General features: G+C 39.0%; 3 protein-coding genes across 7 annotated transcripts; 1 reads left to right on the top strand and 2 right to left on the bottom strand.

Moving 5' to 3' along the window:
• Window positions 1-1,093: 1,093 nt before the first annotated feature.
• Window positions 1,094-10,312, bottom strand: lmbrd2b (LMBR1 domain containing 2b). 3 transcript variants are annotated; one of them, XM_072662168.1, is made up of 18 exons: window positions 10,020-10,312; window positions 9,035-9,242; window positions 8,821-8,933; window positions 8,438-8,536; window positions 8,092-8,259; window positions 7,095-7,305; window positions 6,911-6,985; window positions 6,703-6,816; window positions 6,441-6,624; window positions 6,152-6,333; window positions 5,841-5,974; window positions 5,637-5,742; window positions 5,386-5,483; window positions 5,085-5,188; window positions 4,903-4,949; window positions 3,131-3,245; window positions 2,895-3,021; window positions 1,094-2,271 (listed from the first exon to the last, which is right to left on the bottom strand). In XM_072662168.1, the coding sequence occupies exons 2-18, from the start codon at window positions 9,206-9,208 to the stop codon at window positions 2,208-2,210; spliced, it is 2,115 nt and encodes a 704-aa protein (XP_072518269.1). In that variant the 5' UTR covers window positions 9,209-9,242; window positions 10,020-10,312; the 3' UTR covers window positions 1,094-2,207. The 3 variants fall into 3 exon arrangements, with proteins under 3 accessions (XP_072518269.1, XP_072518268.1, XP_072518270.1); XM_072662167.1 differs by having other exon boundaries at window positions 10,119-10,312; XM_072662169.1 differs by lacking the exon at window positions 10,020-10,312 and having other exon boundaries at window positions 9,035-10,011.
• An 864-nt stretch (window positions 10,313-11,176) lies between these two features.
• skp2 (S-phase kinase-associated protein 2, E3 ubiquitin protein ligase) lies at window positions 11,177-17,245 on the top strand. The gene is made up of 10 exons (XM_072661766.1): window positions 11,177-11,259; window positions 12,307-12,530; window positions 12,688-12,802; window positions 13,458-13,601; window positions 13,714-13,848; window positions 13,996-14,094; window positions 14,214-14,341; window positions 14,593-14,644; window positions 14,729-14,836; window positions 15,936-17,245. The coding sequence occupies exons 1-10, from the start codon at window positions 11,246-11,248 to the stop codon at window positions 16,135-16,137; spliced, it is 1,221 nt and encodes a 406-aa protein (XP_072517867.1). The 5' UTR covers window positions 11,177-11,245; the 3' UTR covers window positions 16,138-17,245.
• A 139-nt stretch (window positions 17,246-17,384) lies between these two features.
• Window positions 17,385-23,060, bottom strand: nadk2 (NAD kinase 2, mitochondrial). 3 transcript variants are annotated; one of them, XM_072661763.1, is made up of 12 exons: window positions 22,722-23,060; window positions 22,127-22,215; window positions 21,670-21,758; window positions 21,437-21,518; window positions 21,257-21,340; window positions 20,913-21,049; window positions 20,112-20,199; window positions 19,817-19,960; window positions 19,673-19,728; window positions 18,835-18,888; window positions 18,597-18,720; window positions 17,385-18,282 (listed from the first exon to the last, which is right to left on the bottom strand). In XM_072661763.1, exons 1-12 carry the CDS (start codon window positions 22,959-22,961, stop codon window positions 18,144-18,146), a joined length of 1,326 nt encoding a protein of 441 aa, XP_072517864.1. In that variant the 5' UTR covers window positions 22,962-23,060; the 3' UTR covers window positions 17,385-18,143. The 3 variants fall into 3 exon arrangements, with proteins under 3 accessions (XP_072517864.1, XP_072517865.1, XP_072517866.1); XM_072661764.1 differs by having other exon boundaries at window positions 19,817-19,912; XM_072661765.1 differs by lacking the exons at window positions 22,127-22,215; window positions 22,722-23,060 and having other exon boundaries at window positions 21,437-21,573; window positions 21,670-21,725.
• Between the last annotated feature and the right edge of the window lie 2,305 nt (window positions 23,061-25,365).

Below are 25,365 nucleotides of genomic sequence, written 5' to 3'. Positions count from 1 at the left end.
CTAAAACACTAAGGATCAACACCAGGTAACAAAACAATCCAGCATCAACAGCATGTGTGGGGTCTTCATTACTGTTTCATGTCAAATCACAGTCCCACATATGAAGAAACCAATACAACATTCTCATAAATATACAGTAAATGAATTCTTTTAAGAGATGCATCCCTGGTTAAACTGATTAAAGAGTGCACAGTAGACAGTATTATGATTTCCTCTTACATTTGACATACTATTTTCTCAGGAAACACATTTACATAAAAATGTTTATGACCTTTGCTGTAAGCATTTTAGACAGAAGCAGTAAGAAGTGTACATCAAATGATTGAAGAAACTGAGGTATTTACATGGGAATTCTGCAATTCTTATAGTTACGGATTTCATGCACCTTGGATTCTGGTTAGTGTCTTTGCAGCCTAACCTGCAGAAAAATGACTGTTTTTAAATAAGCGAATGCCAAATTGCCTTTCTCACACAAACGTCATTCTGTCAGCAGTGAAACTTGAAATGCAAGTTGCAAGATTGACACTGAAATACGTGCTATACACTTTCATTCTACATTTTCTGTAACATCATCACTCACTGTCTTCACTCTCATTCAGCAAATGACTGTACCCTTGGTTATTCTGCAATATTAATGCCTGTTTATGTAACCGTGTCAAAAATGTCGGTCCACCGACAGTGGTAGTAACCTGAACTGATCTTTTGTATGAGTGATAGCAGTGCAATGAAAAAATGGCATGTAACATCATTTCTCTCTTTCTTATGTGACACATCTTTATAGCAGGTAACACAAGGTTCATTTAGCACTGTCCTTAACAGCAGCTTACACAAAAACAACCAAATACATGAGATACAGTTTGCAGTTAGACCAAACCCACTGTATCCATAAGACTTGCGACAAACACTGACATAAAATACCAATTCCTTTCATTTAATAAATAGTTGGATATTCCACATTGTGGCAGAGGATGGAGGAAATGAAAATAGTAGGATAACAATGTGTGATTAGTTCTCTTTTTAAAAACTCTGCACCGGGCAAAGTCAATTTTGGAGTTGAACATAACCCACCGCCTTCCACCATATAACCCCCCCCACCCCTCCCCGTACAAAAAAACAAAACAAAACAAAAAAAGGTCAAACACATAAACAGCACAATTTATGGAATGGACATGAATATTAGATTCAGTTATTGTGCATACATATGTACATCTGTGCAGCTTGCAGCTTTCATACACTCTTAAAAATATAGGTGCTTAAAATGGTTCTCTTTGAGCGATGCCACAGAAGTGATGTGTGAGTGTGTGTAGAAGTATTTAAAGATCTGATGAGTCTTCCTTTGATGTAAAGGATCTTTACCAGCTTCTCTATCTCCATTATTATAATAAACATCTAGGTTCTCTGTGGAACTCACAGTGGTTCTTCTATGGCATCGCTCAGAGAATCACTTAAAGCACTTTTATTTTTAAAAGTGTGCGGATATTAAAAGAAACTTCATCTTGAAATATCTCCTTTACACCAGCCTTTTATCTGAAGGTCAGCTGGCAGCCTCTCTCTCATACTCTCTCTCACTCTCTCACTCTCACTCTTTTACTCTCTCTCTCTCTTTTACTCTCTCTCACAACACTGTATGTGAATTAGTGATGATTTCAATTAATTTTAAATCATTCTGAAATGATTCCATGATGATCTTATGTGGTCAACAGACTAAACCTCAGTAGCAAGTAACGAACGGCAATGTAGTGCAGTTTGACTTTACGGTAAATATTTAACTACTATCTGGGCAGTGTTTAGCATGACTTCATGCTCCAGCAATTTATTTTTATACAGTAACCAACTTTCCTTCCATACCTGTATACGAGCAACAGTGAAGGCAAAAGAGGATTTAAAAAAAAAATAATTGCCCCCTATATGTAACAAACCGACCACCTGGCACTTGAGATTTAGTGTGTACAAGCATGTGTGCATTTGTGTTCCCTACAATAACATCAGGTACGCATGTTTTCTTCAAGGATTGATCACATTGAAAAAGGAGTGCATGGAAATGCCCCATACTCGTTGTGCCTTCTGAAAATATAGTAGCATTCTACATTCATGAGGTACAAAAGAACCACGGTCCAAATTCACTCCTTAGACTGAGCAGAAGATACATACATGTCTGTCACCTTTTTTTTTTTTTTATATATATCTCTTTTCTCCTAGCATGCCTTTTACACGTCATCGAAGATTCGGCTCTGTGAGGAGGACATGGACAGATATCTCCCTCCAGTGTGTCTGTAGGAGGGAGCACAGGAATCATTACATGTCTGCACATCTGCACAGAATGTGCGTTCATTTCAATACACATCCACATGTTCCAGCAGCTGAGCACCACATCATGTTCAATGAAAACAAAAAATAACATCTTTTATAACATCTCATTTCAAATCCATAGCATTAATATGGAGTTAGTTGCCCCTTTGCAGCTCTAACAGCAGGTCTAGAATTTTCTCTAGATATTTCACTTGCTGCAAGGTGTGGCATCCTATTAAAGAACCATGCTGGAATTCAGTGAGCTCTTTAGAACCACCAATTTTCACAACACCTGAATTTAGTGAGGTGTCCCAATACTTGTGTCCTCATATTGCAAGTACAACCAGTAATACTAAACTGCTCATGGCCTGTAAAATATGTTCTTTTACAGCCTTTGTGGAGTCTTTAAACATTAATGATTCACCAGTGTGTTTTAATATACGGTGAGGAATATTACAATAGCATTATGATGCAGTGTATCTGCAGCCCTAATATTGTATTGTGTATTGCATCCTTATAGTGCAGCTATAGCTATAGTGACCATGGATACCAAAAATAATGGATAATATATAATATATAATATAGATGGATAATATCAATCTAACCTGTTGGTGTTTGATTCCAAGGGGTCTTCAGTGAGTGTTTCTGCATTAAAGTCCAAGGGCTCAGCATCTTGTAGGAGCTCAATGCAATCCCTCCCAGAGCGACTGCCACTGCGAGAGTATTTGGCTTCTATTGAAAGGTATAAAGGGGGGGAAGCATGAATACGAAAACCCTGCATACCAAAACTATTATTATTAAACTACTATTATTTTTTTAAATAAATTGCTTAAAAACACACGTCTGTTTGTGTTGGAACTGAGCGTTTCAGCGTAATTCGTTTCTTTCATTTCTGAGATGGAGGCTCGGTTTCTGGCTGCTGCCTCATCTCTCTGCCCATAGCGCTCCCTCCATTCCTGTCACAGAGGAGCACAGGGGGTTGCAGCAATCATCTGTAATATTTCCGTAAATAATATACAAGAGCGCCGCTGGAAGATAACCTCAAACAAACCTTAGCATTCAAACATCTTACTGCTACGCACAGATTACTTGTGTTGTTTAAGTGTATTTTTAGCATATTGTCACAGTCATGCAAAAAACATGGGTCTCCAAAATGGAAGCATTTCCCCCAAAAATAAATACATTTGAATCCAGCATTTATATTGGTCCATTCATCACACAATTTTGACACAAATGTAATAAACAACTTCCAGATTCACATTATGTCAAAAAGCGAATAATGGCAAAACTTTTAGATACAAGGTTTTTGCATGACAGCAACAATATGTAACCATCATGCTGTTTGTAACAAGGAAAACCAAAAGTAATGTAAATAAAACATATGTAGCGAATCGGATTAATGTTATATTAAATGGGTATGATTTCTGGATATACTATAGAATGGCTTATAGAATATTTCATGATTGAACTGCTAGAAATTTCACTTTTGCACAGAAAAGAAAAAAAAAGAAAAAAAGAAAAAAAAAAAGAAAAAAAAAAGAATAGGGAAGTTTATCCATGTGCATCTGTGAACAAAGCTCATTTCAGCGATTTTCAGTTCCAGTCTTGTGGGGAAATACAATGCCCAGAATTTTCCCTTCTCTAACATCCCAGTGCTTAGAGGAAAGGGTTCCTACATTTCCAGACAATCTTGAAACCTGAAGACTTAAAAGACTTACGACACTAATTGTTCAGTCATATACACATGGAAAATGAGAAAGTTGCCCAACATGGAAATATTAATGGAATTATTAGTTATTATACTTTATTATTAAAGTCTTGGAAAGGATGGGCTATTTGATTAATGAGCAAGACTGTGACTGTGGACAGATATGTACAGCGTTCATGCAGATATGTACCTGTTTATACAGTTTTTACTGTTAGAAATGAATACGCAAGCCAAACACTACTCATTCTTACAAACTTGTAATTAATTAATAGAACATTAACACACACATGCCTCAAACATACTGACCCACTTTCCTGTGAGCAACTTTTCTGATGAATGTTTTTTTGCTAGCTAGCATCAGTCAGCTATATTGAAACTAGCTGCATGTCATGTGCTACCACATTTGGTGACAGTTTTACATATGTGAATGAGGATAAGACACTATGCACGTTTATCACAACTTGCAATATCTATCTTGCTAGTTGTGACTTCCTTTCTCTTTAGCCATTATTCAACTCTCTACAAAGGTTACACTAGATCCATCTTCAAGGGCATTTCAAATATTGCTTCCCAACAAAACACCAAAGAAAACCCTTATTTAAGGCCTACTTTTACAGAGAGGAGAAAAAATTGGTCAAGTGTAAAATATGAACATGTGTATTAATGACGTCTGTGTAAAACCAATTTATTCTGAAAGTTGTTTCCATTGTATCCATGAGCCATATAAGGAAGCCATGTAAGGAAGCCACGTAAGATATTGCCATGTAAAATATTTACCTTAAAAAGAGTGGGAACCATAAGAGAAAATTATTAATCTGGTCACAAAAAACAAACAAACAAACAAAACAAAAAACAAAACAAAACACAAGCACAACACAGAAAAGACAGAAAAGACAGGTACTCACTCGTCTTCTGTTCTCCCCGTCCTCTATCCGCTGTCGTTTTCTTCTCTCTGCCACCAAAATAAACGCAAGTATGAAACAATGTAGGGAATTTCCAAAGACATGTAAGCAAAAATGGAATATTTTATATCCTACGTGTGTACAGATAACCTGCTCCCAACCCGTAATAAAAAGACATTCATCACCTCTGCGAAGTAACTCTCTGCCCTCATCGATCAGGTCAGAAGTCATTTCATTATCTCCCATAAACTGCTGGAAGCCCAAGAGGTTCAAACAGCGGGTCCCAAGGCTGCCCAGAATTCACAGAAATGACATGAGAATATAAGACTACATTAGAGTGCATCAGAACTATAATATGTATAGAAGTGTTAAATAATTCTTAACATCATAACATCACATTTTAACATTTTATTATATCAAATAAATATTATTTATAATGTTTCAGAATTTTTTTCTATTTTACTGTTATCAAGCAAACTCACAGACCTGAAATATGTAGCAATGCAAAGAATGACTATCAGCATGGGATAGTAGATGTAGAACCCATTAGCGATAAATGAGAGGACCCTCATAGAACCCATGATCTGGAAAAGAACATGAGAGTATTGATCAAAATTCATGTGATAAAATTTTCAATAAATGCTTGTTATGATATGTTCTCTTTTCAGTTCTGGTTCTGGAGTTCTGAAAGGACACTGATCATCCAACATCCATATGTTGGTGTGGCCATTACTCACTGAAGTGTACGCAGTCTGCTCCTTTGCCTGGTGAGAGATAGCAGAGTCCATGTGGATCAATCCCAGGAAGTTCAGGCAGAGGGGAGGAGTCAAGCGGCAGAAAAGCCTGAAAAACAAGAGCAAATATTTAGATAACATTAATACAACGACCACATACTGAGCCGGACACTTGGGAAAGTGTGCTTATTTGTCTAGAACACGTACATGCCACTGAACTGAAGGCTGTAGGCATCGGTTTGGTGGTGGGAGGCCAAGTAGTAGTAGTTGAAGACACGGATGCGGAAGACAGTGGAGTACACACAAGTGCATAGGAAGAAGATTGTGATGAAACATGCCATCTAGAAGATAAAATACCATGAAATGAAGACATTAAAGTTCCAGCATACTCAGAGATTCTCCAGTCATGACTTAAACTCAAACTTAATAAGGAGTAAATTCAATATCAACAATTACAGGAAGTATAGTAATTATATTGGAATTATATATATACTAAAACTGAGCTCAGTTTAGTATACCTCAATATACAGATAGTTGTAATCCCTTTCCGCGAGCTGGATGAATACTGCAAAGAGCGAGAGAACGGGACGGGTGCTGAAAAAAGTGCATTCAGACCAGACCACAGCCACGGAGAAGAGTGACAGAACCACAGCCAGCGCACGGTAAAACCACTGCTTCAGCAAGCACTCCCAATACCACTCTAGTAAAGAACACAGAGACAACATGCCAATACAAGCATTTGAGTGTCAACTGTGATGCTTACTGTTTGCCGATCTAAATGGTTTACAGATCTCTTGGAACACTGACCAACAGTAGGTGTGTAGATGTAGCGACTGAACCAACTTGGAGGCTCTGTGGGCGCAAAGCTACGGACAAACTGGCGAGATGAGCTTGTCTCATTCTTAGCAACGTCCTCCAAGTGGAAGGCTTGGTCAAGAAGAATCTGCCACTGTACACGTGTACGATTATGCCTCTGGACAGCATAAATAACCTATAAACGGACAAATCGATTAGGTGTTATACAGTACAGATAATAATGTGGCTTATCGTGAACCAATGAGCTCTATACCTGCTTGTGAAGCTTCACTAAGCTCCTTTCACTGGGATAGGTGTTTTGTTTGTCGTCAAAATCTTCATAGTCATCCATATTCCTTCCCATCTTCTCTTGATATTCAACAGGGCACTTATTGGGAAAGTACAGTTTAGCTGTTTAGTCAGTCATGTTGTCAAATATATAAACATGGTATTTCCATATATCTTTGATGTCATCTTCTTACCTTTCTAAGGATAGTGTCAATAAACTTTCTGAAAGGGTGGTTATACTTGATCGATTCATTGACCTTTCTCACCTCCTGAAATACAGAATAAAAATTAAAAAAATTTATTTAAAAAAATAAAAATAGAAAATCATTTTCTACCGCCCATTTCATGCAGTGTGTCTGTATGCATGCACTGCCCCACCTCCATGACATCTTCTAGGTTCTCCTCTGAATCTGCTTTCTCAGACATCAGCTTGGCAGCTTTAAAGTAGGTCTTGATGAGCAGGTGTCCTTGCCGAGAAGCTTCCCAGTAGGAGCGTGGTATTTCCACCAAGCCATACCCCATCAGTAACACAAGCAGGAACAGACCCCATGTGTTGGCTGCTGTGATGCCTATGGTCTGCAGTTCGTACCTGTTTAAAAGGTATTCAAAAGGTAGAATCAGAATGAATCTTCATTGGCTAAGTATGTTTGTACATACAAGGTTTTGTCTTCAGTTACACAGTAGCTTACACAGGGATCTGAAGCAGCAAGTGTATTAGGTTTCACAGTCACAATGCATGGGAGCTGATAACAGATAATGTATACTTCGGCAGCCACAGACACCTACGCTGGAGCAAAGTTGATATATCGGGTGGCCTGATATAAAGGCCCTGTAGTATTAGCAGTATGATGAAAAGATAACTGATGACAGCTTCAACCTTCTGATGAAAGCTTAGAGCGTAGTAGTAATAGTAGTAGTAGTAGTGGTGATGGTGGTGGTGGTGGTGGTGGTGGTGGTGGGGGGAGTGCTAATGGAAAACCCACTGTTTAACTATGTTGCAACAATATAAGCTAAATTTTGAATGTGACTACAACCAATGATCACTGTCCCTGTAGGGAAGTATTGCCAGTCGAGTAGGACTCTCTGGAGCAGATAAACATAAACCTATTGGCACCATATCTAATGCTAGGCATGGGCTGGATGGATTGTAAAGCCCCCTGCAGCATTGCTCTGTGGAGCAGTGGAACTATATTCTTTTCTTTCAGAAGTACAATGACTAACCAGATGTCCCAATATTCCTGTCCATATAGTGTATATTAAAACTGAGACTGCAATGTTTATTTAAATCTTAAAATAAGCATCAGAATTAGCCACAAAACGGTCACATTGGTCCATGCCTGAATTTTACCACTTCTACCTCTATTTACTTACTTACCAGGAGAGATGCCACTGAGGATGCACAGCCACATAGATGAGGAGTGAGCCAAAGATAAACAGGTAAGTGCCATAGTAGATGGCATTCTCAATGAGAGCAGTCTTTATTTTGCCTGTGATGGAGAAGCCTCCCGAGCGGGCATATGACTGCATGAAAGGCAAAAGAAGCCTGAAAACAAACAAACGTGAATTACCATCCAGATACCAGTGCACAATACAGAAAACACAGTACGCTTTTTACTGTGCAGAACCTGAATAAATATATATGCAGAGGATCATAGTCTCTTTAATACACTGAAGATGATGATGATGTATTAAGATCTGAGGAAATGGCATTGCCTTCTCACCATGTAAGACACTGTGAGGTCCAGTACACAACCCTCCAGAAAACAGGCATGATTCCATTGGGAATGTAGCTCCATGGCTTGTAACATGCCTTCGGGATGCTATAAAAGAAAAAAAACACAAGTGTGTTCTCAGGAATTGATGACTGTAATGAACAAAGCCATAATGTCTGGGATTGTTTTACATTCTTAATTTTAAGGTACAGTAATTTAGATTTTATTGTAGGTCATTTTGAACCATTTCTGTTGGTCTCCAAATAACAGCATGTACATTATTTATACATGCAAATAATGGACACACTGCTACAGTGTTTTGTCCTTACCCTTAGTTATTCCTATTTCATTATTTATGAGCACAATAGAAAAAACACAGACCGTAGACTAACCTAGCAGTGGGCGTGACAGTTGCATTTCCTGTTGTCAGGTTGGAGATTCCTGGGCCCACAGATGGTGACTGAGCATGTTCTTCATGGTCAATTATGCACTGTTTGTATATTGTCTGAAATATATATTTCAGCTCACATATCATTTCAAGCTGCAATGCATTTAAAATTCCTCGAATACACATATCATTATTTTTAAAAAGCAAACTAAACGCACCGTGCTGACGTCCAGTGGAAGAATGAAGACGATAAGAAAGCACAAATACCAGGCCAGCAGTGTGCCAAAGAGCACAATGCGCTGTTGCTTTTTGAAGTCTCCATAACGATGCAGCAGGAACAGAGCCAGAAAGAAGACCACGACTATCTCTATTCCCAGCGCAGCCCCACTCATTCTCCCCTGTTGCAGTCGTCTGGACTAGTGAAAACTGTAAAATCAGACAGTGGGGAAGAACACACATAAGACAAAATGGCAAGACAGTATAACAGGGGATAAACACAGCAAATGCCTTCCATTAGGTAATTACAATTAGAATACAAAGCCCCCGTCTCTGACAAAAGCCAGTGTCCCGCTTGCCAGTCTAAAAGGGCTCTTTGTTTTTCTTCACTAGAGCAAGATAACAGGAAGAAATCATCTTGTCCTAAATCTTAGCCAGTATTTCTCCGCTCCAGCAGTCCCCCTGCACAGCCCTAGCTCGATTCAGCTCATAAGGGCCGTGATCAGTACTTGAACGCAATGATGTGATGATGTGATGACTACGGGGCTCAAGATGAGACACAAGAGAAACTTTGTGGCCTACGACTCTGTTCCTCTGGTTTCTCACCTCCTTCCTGTAGTAATCACACTAATCACGTCATCAGCACAGGGAAGGGACCACTGAGGTAGACCACTAATGATAGCTAGAAAATGAAAGCTGTATGTGATAGCTGAGTACTTCAAACCTGTTCAACCCGTTTAAACGAATCGCATTAAACTGTAGACAGGGTTCATTTAACCCACTGAACAGGCTGAACATGAGCAGTAAACACAGAGAGAGAGAGAGAGAGAGAGAGAGAGAGAGAGAGAGAGAGAGAGAGACAGAAAGAGAGAGAGAGAGAGAGACAGCGCCATCATCATCACACAGTATTGCCCAACAAATCAGCTAAAAGTTTACATTCATTTATATAATATCTATCACCACTGTGTGACATTATCAACACGCGACCTGTCAAACTGCCTCGCCGTCTGTTTGTGCGGGTCAGTTGCCTGTTCCGCTCCCTCAGCTTGTTACGAAACTACAGGCTCATATTCGGGTTGTTCGTACCTCGACTGCGATGAGGGATATAAACGCTGCTTACGCCGCTACCATTCGCAAACTACAGACCACCGTTAATGAAAGATCACCACCAAATAACGTTATTTGGACTAGAGCCATCACGCTGCCTCCCCCCAAAATCACAAACATCACCCAGCGACCAGAACAGCTTCGAGGAGGCGGAGGTACGTCACTCGGCGACACTCACTCACTCTTCGCGCATGCGCACTTAGCGTTTGCTGCTTTATACATGCTGCACACGGCGGGTTTTGGGACGCGGTGTGCTGGAGATCTGTGAAAATGAAATAAATAATTCAGTTAATTAAATTTAATTTTTTTATTTCACATTGTAGATTATGACTGAACATGCAGCAGTGGGAAGGTAGCACTCAATACAGTACACTCTTACATCCGGTGCTTAATCCCCGGTGTTATATCTAAATGATTAGCTTATTGGCCATTGATCCCTATCTTTTTAAACATAGTTAAGGATTGTATCTTCATTAGAAAGTATTATTACTATGATCACAAAAGCACAACAAAAATATTTTACAAAATATGGGTTATAATAGCATAGCATGCTTGAGGCAGATATTTCAAATACAGAAATCCGCAGATGTAAAACAGAAGACAATAAAACAGATAAAAGACAAAAGATATAGTTATTAGATGCCATCTTCCACCAAACTACATTAGTTGGTTAAATATCACAATTATTATTATTATTATTATTATTGTTCTTCTTCTTCTTCTTCTTCTTCTTATTATTATTATTAATAATAATTATTATTAATAATAATTATTAATAATATATATTATTAATAATTATTATTATTATTAATAATAATAATAATAATGATAATAATAATAATATTAAAAGTGTGCATCCCCTGAGTTTACTGATATCTATAAATAAACCATATACATTGGCCAACCCAAACACCCTGCGTTCAAGCTGTGTGTCATCCCTCCGCGCCAGCAGGGGTCGACACTCTCTGTGTTGTCCTCTCCGCTGAGCTCAGTCTGGGCGGTGCAGATGCGTGTTTAAACGCTGCCGCCTGCACGTAGAGAGCAGATCAGAGATATTTACTGCAGAAATAGAGACAACACACTTTAAATACAGTCAGAAGAAGGAGATGGCAGTCGAGAGGTAACTATACAGCCGTTTATTTAATGCAAAGCTGGCCTTGTGTGGTGTATGTTGGCTGTTCGTGCCGTTTCAAGGTTTAATTAAAGACGTTTCTGACCCGATCTAAGTTCACCATCGTTAGTAAAGATCGGGTCCTGCCTCGGACACAGAACGGCTCAATAAATGTCTTGTGAGAGTTAACGGTATGGCTGTATTGCATATGGGAAGCTTGTCTGGTGTGTTTTAATATGATCACGAAAACCGTTCTCATGTTTATTAGCTAACGTTAGCGCCAACTTGGCCCACGTACGACCCAGTAACTCAGTAACTGGTCAACTTCAAGTAAGCCAGTGTGTTTCGTTTGAAAGCCTTATTTGTTTATTGTTTATTTAATACCTTGTGTGTATGCTATTATTATAATGTGACGGTTAATAGTCGTCGATGTTGATTATTGTTAAGATGGGAGGAACTGAGCTGGTTGCTAGTGTAGCTAGCTAGCCTTAGCTCCCTCCTTTCCAGCACTTCTGGCGCGCCTTGGCTTTTGGAGCCTCCAGACTGAAATGAGATGACCACTATCCCGGCAAAGTGCTTGTAATTACCTTTATATAAAATAATAAGACAGACGGGGACTGATTTCTGTTATTTTCCCTAATGTTGATCTCATGTGTCCTATTGTTGAGATGGCGCGATCAGGGCAAGTAAGCCACGGCTGCGACTATTAGCTAGCTCAGTTATGGCGGGCACCAAAACAACTTTTGAAAAGTTTGATACTTCGCGTAATTTACTATTTGAGAAAGAAAACCCCCTTATTTAATGTATGTTTTACACATTTTGTTAGATATATATCCTTTAAACTATGACAGATGGCTGTTTAATTCAGGTTATAGAAGCCTAATGTGGGTCAGCGCTTGCAAACAGTGCTAGCTGGCTACTCGATGTGTTGAGCAGAGGAGGCTCGGTTATTACAATGTTATACGATGTATACTTTATATATCATCTCATTTATTCATTTATGATCAGTATCTAACTTTTTATGTTGACTTCTATGAAACCCATCCTGTGTTGCAGGCCGCTTCAAGAACTTCCATGTCTGAATGAGAATTTGGAGGGATCCCTGTTGTGCATGTCTCAGACGAAACGGAAGCAAAAGCCGTGCTATGGTGAAGAAAACACCCCGCATGAACTCATCCAGCACTGGTCACCCCCTCGCAAACAGCCCCGGCCCTGTGGCAAGGGCAAGGAAAACGCTTTTGTGCTAGCCAGACGTCCTAGGAAGAGCAGGGACTCAACAGGTCTGATATTTGACTTGATCACTAGTGCATGAGCGCTCAGCCAATAAGCATTCATGGGATCTTTGGGATTTCCAATATAAATGATGTTACCTTATAGGTATAAAAGTATATGATACGAAAATAAACGTTTTCTTTCTTGTTTTGTTCCCTCCTGCAGCTGGTCTGTGCTGGGACAGTCTCCCAGATGAGCTCCTGCTGGGGATCTTTTCTCGCCTGTCACTGCAGGATCTCCTCAGAACCTCCCGTGTGTGTAAGCGCTGGCATCGACTGGCGTAAGTAGTGCTATTTTTTATTTTTTTTTTTATTTATTGTGCTCATTCATGCAAAAATGCTGTCTTGTCTTGTTTATACATACATTAATAAACATACTTTAGATATAATCAGTACAGAATAAGTTTAATATGACCATATAAGTACTGTTATGACTGAAGTGTAATGAGACTGATCTGTAAGTTATGTAGTTATGACCGTGTGGGCACTTGCAGTTTAAGGTGAGAGATGCAGAAGTAATGGCACAGTATATCATGCTCAAACTACCCACATGCTTTTACTACCTTTCCCCTACTGTTATTATATTACATTGTCACTGGCTGGTGTTATTTGACCTACATTATGTTACTTACTACATGCTTTATGTCCTGCAACACTAGGGCTGCCACTAGCTATCAGCTGCTAGCTAGTTTTGTCAATTTGTCAATTAATTTTTTTCCAAAAAAAAAAAAAGAGCATTTGTAGTTCTCTTATTTTGACACAACTGTAAAGGTTTACAAATGAAGTCTGAACCTGTATGTTTAAACAGGAACGTCAGCATAATAGCTCTGGGGTTTTTACATCCCTTATCAAAATGTATGCAAGACCAAAGCGTTGTAATTGCAGACAAAATGGTTTGTTTAGTTTGAGTGTAAACGTGTTTGTGTATCTTTGCAGTTTTGATGAGTCCCTGTGGCACAGTGTGGACCTGGTAGGGAAAGCTCAGTTGGATGGGGAACTTGGTCAGGTGCTTACTGCTGGAGTCTTGAGGCTACGCTGTCCACACGTGTGCATTGGTCAGCCGAGCTTTAAAAATACAGAGTAAGTTGTGGGCTGCTTGTGTAAAAGTCCATTGTGCCATATTTTGATACATTGTTTTCCACACTACTGTCTTGATTTGTGTCCGTCCAACCAAATCACATGTCTGTTGCAGACCTCTCCGGGTTAATCATATGGACTTATCCAGCTGCACTGTACAGACTTCAGTCCTGGAAGACATTTTGTCTCGCTGCAGACGACTACAGAACCTCAGTCTTGAGGGCCTCGTACTCTCTGACGACATTCTCCAGTATGTGAACTTACAACAATATACTGTCGCCTAACAGTGAATGTTTGTAATTATGATTGTAGAGTAGCTGAATTAAGAAAAGCTGTGTTGCATTAGTTTTATGGTTCATTAGCAAACCTTTCTTTTACGTCCTAATCTGTTTTGCAGTTCTTTGGCTCAGAATGCAGAGCTGGTTCGGCTGAATTTGTGTGGCTGTTCTGGGTTCTCTCCTGACTGTCTGGCTAAGATGCTCCAATCCTGTACCCAGTAAGGCCAGAGACCTTTGAATCTCTTCCCTGTAAACTTAATTTAATGAGCTTGGATAAACTTTACTAGACTGTTTTATAAAGCATTGTGCGCTTAACCCTCTGTTCTGTTTGATCCAGGCTTCAAGAGCTGAACGTGTCATGGTGTGACTTCAGTAGTGACCATGTTCAGGCCATTGCTAACAACATTTCATCAAATGTTACTCAACTCAATATCAGCGGCTACAGGCAAAATATGACCATGGAGGGTAAGAAAGTTTATTGAAGAAAAAGAATGCTGTTTGACTCTCTGCTGTTGTAGCCAAAAGCCACAATGTACTCCTCAAACTGTAGGCTTATTTAATAATGTTTCATCTTATTATCCAGTAACTACAGTGAATCAGTCTGTTACTACTGTGAAATGACTTTGTACTCAGGAAAATGACAGCCTTAGAGCTTAAGGGGTTAATTTTTCAAATATTACGCAGCATTTTTTAACATGAATTCTCCATTCTTTTAGATGTAAAAAACCTTGTGGAAAGATGTCCAAACCTTTCAATTTTGGATTTAAGGTAAGACATCTTTTGTCTTGGAATGTCTGTCTGTGTCTGTGTCTCTCTGCTTTCTGAGTCGTAATCTTAATGTCTTTCTCACAGTGACAGTGTGCTTGTGACCACGGACAGTTTCGTCTTCCTGCAGCAGCTGTCTTCACTCAGGCATTTAGCCCTGAGCCGCTGCTACCAGATTCACCCTGCCGCCCTCATGTAAGACCGCCTGCACATGATTTGCTATTATTATTATTTGAATAATTATAGGATGTAGCACCAAATTCACAGATGCAATACTGATACTGTGTACGAGGTAACAATCACAATCAGTTTGTTTTGTTTGTTTAGACATGTTTTACATTTTTATTTACCCATTCCTGACAGTAAATGCTACATTTGAAATTGCCCAAGCACTGGAAAAGCTCTTAAAAAAAAAAAAAAAAAAAAAAAAACATGGAGATGTAGCGACTGACAGAAAAAGACATGAAAGTGTGTGTTAACCTTTACATTAGATTTGCATATAGTAATAAAGTACTAGGTGTTAAAGTTTCTCCTAACCATGTTTGCAAAACCAATTGATATAGAGAGGCTTTTAGTATGCTCATTGTATGGTATGTATTAGGGATGTACCGATACCACTTTCATCTCTGTACCAAATAAGATCATTAATAGAACAGCATTTACGGATTAAGAAACTGCGCGTTTGGAAAATTCACATCGGCAAATGCAGAAACATGTGCAAGTAGGGAAGCATAATCTTGCTAAGCTTGACCAAACCGCTTTTTAACTGGTGTTTAAAATTCACATTTCAGAGCTGTGGAAAAGAATAATTCCAGTTTAGTAACAAAGTGCTAATTCAGGTACATGTCTCTATGTAAAAAGGTCCTAAACTTCAAACATTTGTGGCTTTTAAACAAGCTGCTAAAACTTAATTTTGGATTTCACGACACAAACGAGACAAAAGTACTAAATCAAAAAGTGCTGTAAATGCACAAAGTTCTATTAAGTGTCTGTTTAATGACTAACTATTTATTTTTACTATCTTTTACTAGTCGTTTAAACATTTGGTTTAAGTATGCAAATAAATGTTGTGTGTGTTTCATGGTATCTGCGCTCTTAATTGACGATACTGTGTGTAAGTGCCAGTATCTGCACCCTTACTATTTTCCTTCTGTGTAGGAAAATGTTTTCCTACAAAAAGTGGAGATCCTATATATGAATTAAAGCAGGGCACTAAATTCTCATTTGGCATAATTAAGCAAACTGCCCCCCCTCCCCCCCCTAAATGTCTTCTTTTTCCCCCCCTCTCTTACAGAGACTTTGAGAAGTTTCCAAAGCTGCAGACCTTGGAAGTGTTTGGCCTGATACAGGACAGCTATTTGCCCATTCTCAGCAAAGGGCTGCCACATATACAGATCAACAGTCAGCCTTTCTCTAGCGTGGCTCGTCCCACTTCATCTATGAGGAAAGACCGTGCACTCTGGGGAATGCACTGTCGGCTTGTATACAAACCCTAACCTGCAGTCCATTGGCAGTTGAGTGAAATTCAGTGGAGATAAGATGTGAATTTTAGAATGTCTTGAATGGCCGATAGTTATGTAACGTTTTAAAGGGAGTCCACTGGAACGTTTTTTTCCCCCCGAAGTGGCATTTAAAAAAATAAAAATAAAAAAAAAAGTTACGTGTAGATGTTTTAGGAAAAGTGGAAACGTTAATCAGGCCAACAGAATGTCTTAGCCAAAAAAGTTTAAGCCTCGTCAAAGCTCCAGCCTTACTGTTCAGTGAACAATGCATAATGGTTTAAAGTGCTTTGATAATGGTTGACTGAAAGTTACGGTATAAACAGTTTTAAGGGATATGTTCATTAGTTTTAAACTCTTGTTTGATTTCATGTCTTGCTCCTGTTTGTTTTAGAACCTCATTTTTAATTATGATTTGCTAATGCTGTCACATCATAAAGCCATAATGGACATTATTGGGTCATGTTTGTACACATGAATACTTTAATGTTTCTCAAGCAGCAAAATGGGTGTCTTTAATGAACATTAGCATGCGTATGGGTCAGGTTTGAAAGGTTTGTCCCGACAATCAGAGACATGGGTATGTTCTCATTATGGAAACTGTTCTGTGCACATTACGCTGTAATGCGGAAACAATATAATGACAAAGGGAATATACACCATTTATTACCTGGGAACACCTTGTGGATCAGTGAGGACAAATTTTTCAGAGTTGGTAATCCTGGAAAACCAGTTACAAGTTGCAGTGTTCTGGTTAATGCAGAAATGTATTGTTCATAGGCAAACGTTGCATATCAAGTAGTTTTTAATATTCATATTACCAATGCATTAAAAAAGGTCAAGTCTACGCATTTGCTCGGCTGCCAAACTACTGCCTTTAACTCTCATTTGGAAACATTTGGCAGCTTTATTTTTAATAAATCACATTTTCTGGACATTGAAGTATTTCTTTGTGACCAAAATGCCTGAAATCTTGAACTTTGGTACTACTCTGACCTATTGCAAACAAACTTGAATGAATGACTTCTCTATTGAGAACTCAGATATATAGTGTATTTGTGAATATTTACATGTTCACTGATTTTAAATAAATATTCTGCTTTTATTTACTCATTTATTTTGTGTTTTTACATTCAAGATGGGCTACATTCACAGTGTATAATTGCTATAATAAAATGTGTGATCTAATGTGACCTGTTGAAACTATTCTGTAGTCTGATTAAACCAGAAAAAAGTAGATTACAAAATATAAATTGATCTTTTTAATGATGAAAGCAGAAGCACAATTGGACAGTCCAGTGTTTTGTTCTCTCTAAACAAAGTACATTTGGCATGATCATTGTGAACTGTGCCACTCTATAATCCCTGGACCTGCCAACAGAACATTTGTACATCTTGCATCATACATAAGTATTTTTGTGTATGACCACTGACGAACAAGTCTTAGATGAATGTCTCCAGTCGTTTCAAGAGCTTGGCACAGCATGCGATAACCTTGAGTAAGTGCTCAGTACAAAGTAGGATTTATACTTTAAAGTGACTTTTTTTTATCTAGTTTTTGCTTTGTGTAGGGTCTAATTGGGGTTCCTTGTAGCAGACGAAAGTATTGCAACAGTCCACCTCCATAGGCTATTTCTGACTGAAAATGATTTAACAACAGGGGTAGCTGATAAGCAATCCAATTCACATCAGGTCTCGGGTAACATATCAGAAAATATTGTTTGAGGAAGTTTAAGTACCTTCTTTATTTTGACTCCTCAATGGATTGTACTTAAAAAAATTTGAAATAAAGACACTTCTTACTGTCGCTGTAAAACTGCTTAAAATTACATTTTCTGTCCAACATGTCATCTACAACAGCTGTTAAACCTTCTGGCTGCAGAAACCTAGCACAACAGTGACGCATTTTTGACCTTGTGTGTTCCGCTCCAATCCAGTCTTGAAAGATAAGCGACTTCGGTACAGTACAGTAGAAATAATGCTCTGAGTCAGTAACCATTCGTTCAGTCGTCAAGAATAATTGTTCTTAGTAGGTCTTCCTCGTGTAAGCTGATGGTTGCAATAGCACCATCATTAAACTCAAAGGACGTTCCTCCATCTACCACCATGCAAGCGTCCCAGCACCTTGAGCGGACACATACCCTTAAAGTAAAACAGGGATGTTAAAACAACTGGTTTTGACAGCCTTAATAATCTGGTCACTGTAAAAACACTCCAAGTTTGATTTGGACCAGAACAAACAAACTACAGGGGTGAAAACACCCTAACATTCACAGTGAGGGCTGAGCTTAATTAGAAAAAGAGTTGAATCAGATTTATTGACAGCAGAGAAAACACTAAAATGTGCAGTGCCTCCACGACCAGAGTTGGGAAACACTGTGCTAGATCACAGTGTTTCCTAATACTGATCCCAGAAGACCTGGGATGAAATTTCTGTAAGAAAGTGTCATACTCACTTGCTTGCAAAACCTCTTTGGCGACTATTGGAAAATACTCTGTTGACAATGGGCTCTCGGACACTGAAGAAAACTCTGTTCTCTTCTGGACTGAAGATAAGAGACTCATTGTATGCCTTGGTCACTAAACACATCAGAAAAAAAGATGGCAATTACAAGACTTTAGTACTATATAGTCAGATCATAAACCAAACAAAAGATTCACACTCAGAAAGGAAAGAGATTACGTTGCATTTACCACTCTCAATGACCTCCTGGTTCAGTGGAAAATCCAAACCCGTTTTGGCTTTACCTATGCAACAATATAATTTTAATTACTCTCATGTATTAACTGCAGTGTTTAAACATCATTTATTCTAGGTACACTTTCTCAAAGAGAATGGAAGCTCATAAGCCTCTAAGGCTACGTTCAGACAGCAGATAAAGTTACCCAAATCAGAACAGTTCACATTACTAAACTTGCACACACACACAAAAGAGCGCATGCTTCACGGGAGATTTCGGTTTCACCAGCATTACAGATGCTGCGCTTATCACAGAGAATGCATTCTATTTTGCTGTAAAGCTTTTAAATTCTTTTGATGTTCTGCAATTTCTTTAGAAACTCATTTAAATACAAAGCAGACATCACACTAAATATTTATTAGCACTTATACTGGGACGCTATTCCACGAATGAAAACATCTCACACCGCAAGCACCCACTTCTCTTTCTCAAAAAACGCAGAGTTGGATTGACGTAAAAGTCACATGAATTCTGAGCTGACTGTTTAGGCTGAGTCGCAATGCCACTTATCGGATTTCGGTACCACATATGAAACTGTCTCAAAATGGAACTGAAAGTCACAGTGTTTTTTTTTTGCTGTTTGCACTGCAACTCATAACACATCAATAACAACTTTTACCTGCCGTGTGAACAAAGCCTAAAAAGGACCTTAGGGTTGATGACCATGCATTTAACAAAACCAGCCACACACCACTTCAGTTTTGTGAAGGCGTTACCAAACCCTGATTACAAACACTATGACCAACCATCATCCAGACTAGCTAGTTAGCTGATTTGCATTCTGTTCATACCTATTCTAAGGACATCCTCCACAGCCTGCTCCACCAGTTTATTAATATTATAAGACCTGCATGTCACAATGAAAAACACATTCATATTAGCTAGCAGAATATATAAGAACTCTTTAAGACAAGCGTAATTAAAAGGCAATCTACCAGGCTTTGGATCCGGTTCCAGTGCAGATACTGAGTCCCGAACTCTTCTGCTTCTCCCACGGGCCATCATCAATGGAAATCTCATAGTAGGAAGCCCTATGGAGCGAGAGGGTAAGATGGGGTTTGAAGGATTTATACTTCACCCTGTGGCAGACAGAGATCGACAAGTAAGGGGAGAAGGGCACGGATGCGTGGCGTGAGGAAGACGGACTGATGAGATTACAACATGCTTAATGGACAAACGTATGGCAGGCAAACAAAAAACAATAAGACGGCATGGTAGGCAAGCAGATACCTGGAGGAGAGCGACTCTCCAATGAAGATTTCATTGAGTCCTCTGACTGGCAGTAGGTGTGGTGTTGTGTAGCCATTGTGTGTTGTACCTGTCACCAAAACAACATGTTACCTTAGCACTTTTCAGGTCAGTGCAACGAGTGTCAGGCACATTTTTTTGTTCTTTTGTCTCTCTGGATTTGAACCCTTTTGACAATGACTATGGGGGTAAAGTGCAGAGTGGTGGCTTTAATTTAAAAGAAAACAAAAAAGACTCAGACTGAGAGGTAGTCAAACGTGCAACATGGGAGTTTTGCCAGGAGTTGTGTAATTTTTGGTCTGAAAACATTCTTGTTAATAAATGGATCAATCTACTTACCATTTTTGGTAACTATACAATAGCAAGGTATCTCAAGTACACATACCTTTTTACAAATGTAAGCAGTACACCCATTAGAAACACCATCATACCACTTAAAAACAGGGCCCATATTTATCAAACATCTCAGAATAAAAGCAATTATCTAAGATAAGTTCTCATCGATCCATGTTGTCCTTTTCAGAGCTATTTGAACGGCATTAAATCAGTCCAGATCAGCATTGGATATTTGTATTCAATATAAGTAAGGGTCTCAATCCAGGTTACTGATGCCTTTACTAACATCAAATTTCAAGCCCATTCTTTTACTTGGTATAAGAATATATGGTAAAGCTATAACAATGTCATGGTAAAAATATAAATGCCATGCCTGGTAAAAATGAAAGGAAAAAAACAAAACAAAACAGAAAAACAAAGATAAAAAGGTTGAAACAAGAGCCATACTGCGCTGGGACTCTGTGGTGCTGCGGTGAGCCTTGTTGTGCTGCTCTAAACTCAGCTGCTGCTCGTGCAAATCCACTGGAGTGGGATTAATTCCGGTGCCCTCCAAGTGCATCCGGATCCGCTGGCGCCACTGCCACCTGGTGGAAAGAGAGGAAGGAAGAGGACATACAGAGACATAATTAAAAGTTATTTATAACAAACTGTTCTGGAGAACTAAATTCAGCCTGCAGGTTTGTGCTCTAGAGGGCAGTGTAAAGACATTACCAACTTTGAGAACAAAACTCCTTCCTACCATCAGCACAGAAAACTACCACTGACAATATAGTGTACAATAAGAGACCCACCTGAAGTCCCCCTTCCTGAGTTTATTTAATGCTTCAGAGAATGCATGTGTGTAGTGCACAGGTAAGCACAAATGACCCTCTGACCTTTTCCCAAAAGAAGAAAAAGAGAACAATCATTTGGGGGACAAACAACCTAATGTAATGTGTGTGAACGTGCTGATGTCCTGCTTCTTTTTTTACCTTTCTGGGTCAGTATTGACTCCTATTACAGGTTTGTTCTTATCAAACACTTTACTGGCAACTAATAGCATAGTGCCATCACCTAAAAATCCAAAAGGGAGAACACATCAAAGTGGCTGGAGTTCTCTGGACTTTAGCTGGTGCAAAGCAAACAAGCAGCCAGATCAGCATGTAGAGCAATTTGAACATACTGTTTGCTAAAATGACTTCAGCGTGACAAGCATACAACTAACCCCCAGCAGATACAATGGCATCTGCCCATCTGACGGTGTCTTCGTCATACGCCCCTCTTTTAACAACACGGACCTCAACCCCTTCTTTTCTAAGGAAAAGAGAACAGGCCATTAAGAATTATGAATTTGTGGAACATTCGCCTTGATTCACCTTCAATGAGCATTTCTATTGGTCCAACATTAACTTTTGACAGAAGACAAATGGAGATATATTTTTTGCATGACAGTAACTATATCTAAATGAACACTCAGAGAATAGTGACAACTATTAGAGATTTATACATAATGGAATCCAGCCAATATCAGCAAAAATGTTGGGTTAAATATTAGAAAGAAAACAAAGGATCAATCCAATTCAATCACTTAACAAATCTATCCTAAAACAGCGAACACTTGCACTGTCTGCATGTTTATAAATATCAACATGTGTTTATGCATCACAACATGCATCACTTACTGCAGATTGTCCACAATCTGTCTAACATTATGGGTGTGTATGTTGTGTCTCTCCAAAAGCCCACTGTAGCTGGATCCTTTCAAGGCAAGCTAGCAATACAGGAAAGGAAAAAGACCAGTAAACTGTTAGATTCAAGATTGTCATTGTAAGGCAAATGCATGCAGTTTACATCCGACAGAAATGCAAAAAGAAGCACAGTACAAAACACACAGAGCAGAGTGCAAATCAAATTAAATGAAAATTTTAATGAAATAGATTTTTTTTTTTAAAAAAAGGGGAATTTTTTTTTAGATAGACAGACATACAGACTAACAATACAACACTACTAAGCGCAACGATTACAGACTGGAAAGTCTGGTTCATAGTTAAGTATCTTGGCAGGCCACACCTTCTTACAAGGTTAGGTATAAAGCTCTCATTGTTTGTTTAGCCTTAGCCTGGTTTAGACCACACCAAACATTAGCTATTTCTCATCAGATAATCCCAACACAACAATACAACCAATATTACATATGAATAGACCTTTTATTAGTATGGATCTTTCATTATTCACTGGTTTCTCTCTCCCATTCAAATAAAAGGTGCGTTTTCTTACCAGCTGTTTAAGATCCTCTTCTGACAGTCCTGCATAGAGATATCTCTGTTGCTCGAATTCATACCTCGTGGTTTTTGTCACAACTGCAACTTTTGACGGTTTGAAGCCGGATCCAGCCTGTCTGGCACCTTTACACACAGCTGTCTGATGAAAATATAGGCGACTACAATAGCTCCCACTGAAAACCGCAACAACTGGATTTCCATAGCCAAGAAAGATCCGCAAAGCTCGGGATGTCATTCTACTCACAAAAACACGCAACTGACTAAAGAAGAGAAAACCAGCAGCTGATGGGGGAGCCGTAAGAGCCCTTTGGTGTTTGTCATTCGAGGGTTGGAGCTCGTCGCGTCCAGATGCTGCTAGACTAACCCACGCAAGCCTGGTTTGGAAAAGAGGGGGAAATGCCAAAGCTGGCCTCCTCAATTCATGGCAGCCAGAGAAGTACAGAAGCAGCAAAGGCTCCTGTTTCGGTGTTCTATAAAAATATAAACTACACAGAAAACCCCCTTTGGCACTAGCTAAATACGATAAACGTCTTATAACTTAAAGTCCATTAAACCAAGTGCAAGACTGCGATCACAGATAGCTAGCTAGCTAACTAACTAACTAACTAACTTTCCCAAGTAGCTATAGCCAAGTTTGCTGGCTTATTTAGCTAGCTAGACACTTCCACAACCGCCTCGACGAATTATCTGCATATCATTTATCTCTAGCTAGCTACATCAATTCAACAGTTGGAAGTGCTTATTAAAATGTGACGGACAGCAACCTGTCAGATAAGGTCTCTTAAGGTTAGCTGCGTTTGCTAAGAGTTATCTCTAGCTATATTCATGGCCAGTAAGTTCCTGTAGCAGCTAGCTATCTAATATCTATAGCTAGCGGAGCTATTTTTAAAAGCAACGCAGCTATTCTTAAATTTCGTCTCAGATAATGATACAGGCGTGGGTAGAAACTAGGTTGCAGTGGCAGAAGCAGGTGTGGACTGTAGGATACACAGCACACTGTATGTAGGTGTGGAAGGTCACGCTGGTTAGCTGAAGCTAGCTAGCTAGCTGCCACCGCGTCCGACACTAATGCTAGCTAGCCACCTCGGGCTGCAGCCTTCCGCTAGCTAGAAACTCCGCGTCTCCCTCTAACCCGAGGGCTTCCTCACATCTTCTTCTAAATGTCCTGGTACAACTTATATCGACAAAAGGACGAGCCTTCAGAGAGACCCGACACAGCTACTACATTTCAAACGTAGCTAGATAAGAGTGTCACTGGAGCTCAAACATACATTAGCTACTTCCCTCACTCACTGGCGCTGCCATCTTTAAAGCGCGTGGAGTAACGTACGCGATTGGGTCCGTCCCATCACGCCCCCTGTGTGCTCCCTCCCTACAGACGTCCCCTCAAACTGACCGTCGTTGAGACAGTTTGCAACAGGTGCAGCTCAATGATTTGTCGAGTTGTCGCACTTTATATGTCTGGTGATATGAAAGGCATCATTTCGAACTGCTTACGCTGCTTTATCAGGCCTAACCGAGCTGGCCGTGGAGGCACCCTAGCTAGGGGAAGTGAGCGGTCTGCGAGGGCTTGAAATTGTTGAACTAACCATGACAGTGTTACTTCTAGATACCAAACCAAACTTCTATTAAAGCCCTAAAAGTTATTTAATAAGGTTATTATCTAAATGTAACAGTTTACAACCTTCACAAAAAGGTAGCAATGTTTGCTGATGTTTTGCATCACGTGGGATCAGTTGTCTTAAGGAGCTTTCTGTAATTAGAAAACCCAAAGGGATTCACTGTTAAGCAGCTTTCGTTCTCAAGGCAACTTGTTTTCTGTCTTTTACGAAATCAGCACTTGTTATACTGAACAGTCTAATAGCACATAACTTCTGTATATTAGCACAATATAGTCTAATATAACACACTTAAGAAAAAGATTAAACATATTATATATATATATATATATATATATATATATATATATATATATATATATATACATACTAATAATAAACTATTTAACAACTATTAAGTCCTATTTCAATCCCAACTCTGGGTAGCTAGGACCCCATCACACAATGCAGCCAGTGCAATACTCTACTGTATCACTCCGCTGAATGTTGTTAAACCGATAAGTAGCGTAAATGCTCACCTGACCTTACAAGGCATTTAGGACAAGAATGTCCTAAATTAAAACTGAAATGATTACGACAAGAATACTCAATAACAAAAAAATAACTGTAAGTGAGAAACGAAGTTTACTTTGTTGGTCTATGTAAGGAGAGTTGAAGGAGGAACTGTTTGTTACTGTGACAGGCAACAAGCTGCTTGTTCAGGGACTACAATTTGGCGGAAGGAAATGCTAACATTAACACATATTAAATGCTACGTTAATGATTCAGTTTATTTATGTCTTACTTAATTATTTTCCAAACTGTTGTATAAACCACATAACACACTCCCTCTCGTGTTTTTTTTCTTTTTAATATACATTTGATCATTTGAATTGTAAAGATTTGCAAAGAAGCTTTCCATAAAACAAAATGAAATAAAATTAAAAAGAGGACCAATAAGACTGTCACTGTTATATATATATATATATATATATATATATATATATATATATATATATATATATATATATATAATGTCTT

Source organism: Salminus brasiliensis, chromosome 18 (assembly GCF_030463535.1).
Source record: "Salminus brasiliensis chromosome 18, fSalBra1.hap2, whole genome shotgun sequence".
Taxonomy (NCBI): Eukaryota; Metazoa; Chordata; class Actinopteri; order Characiformes; family Bryconidae; genus Salminus; species Salminus brasiliensis.
The sequence above is the reverse complement of the archived record's forward strand: the minus strand, read 5'-3'. Positions and strand labels throughout refer to the sequence as shown.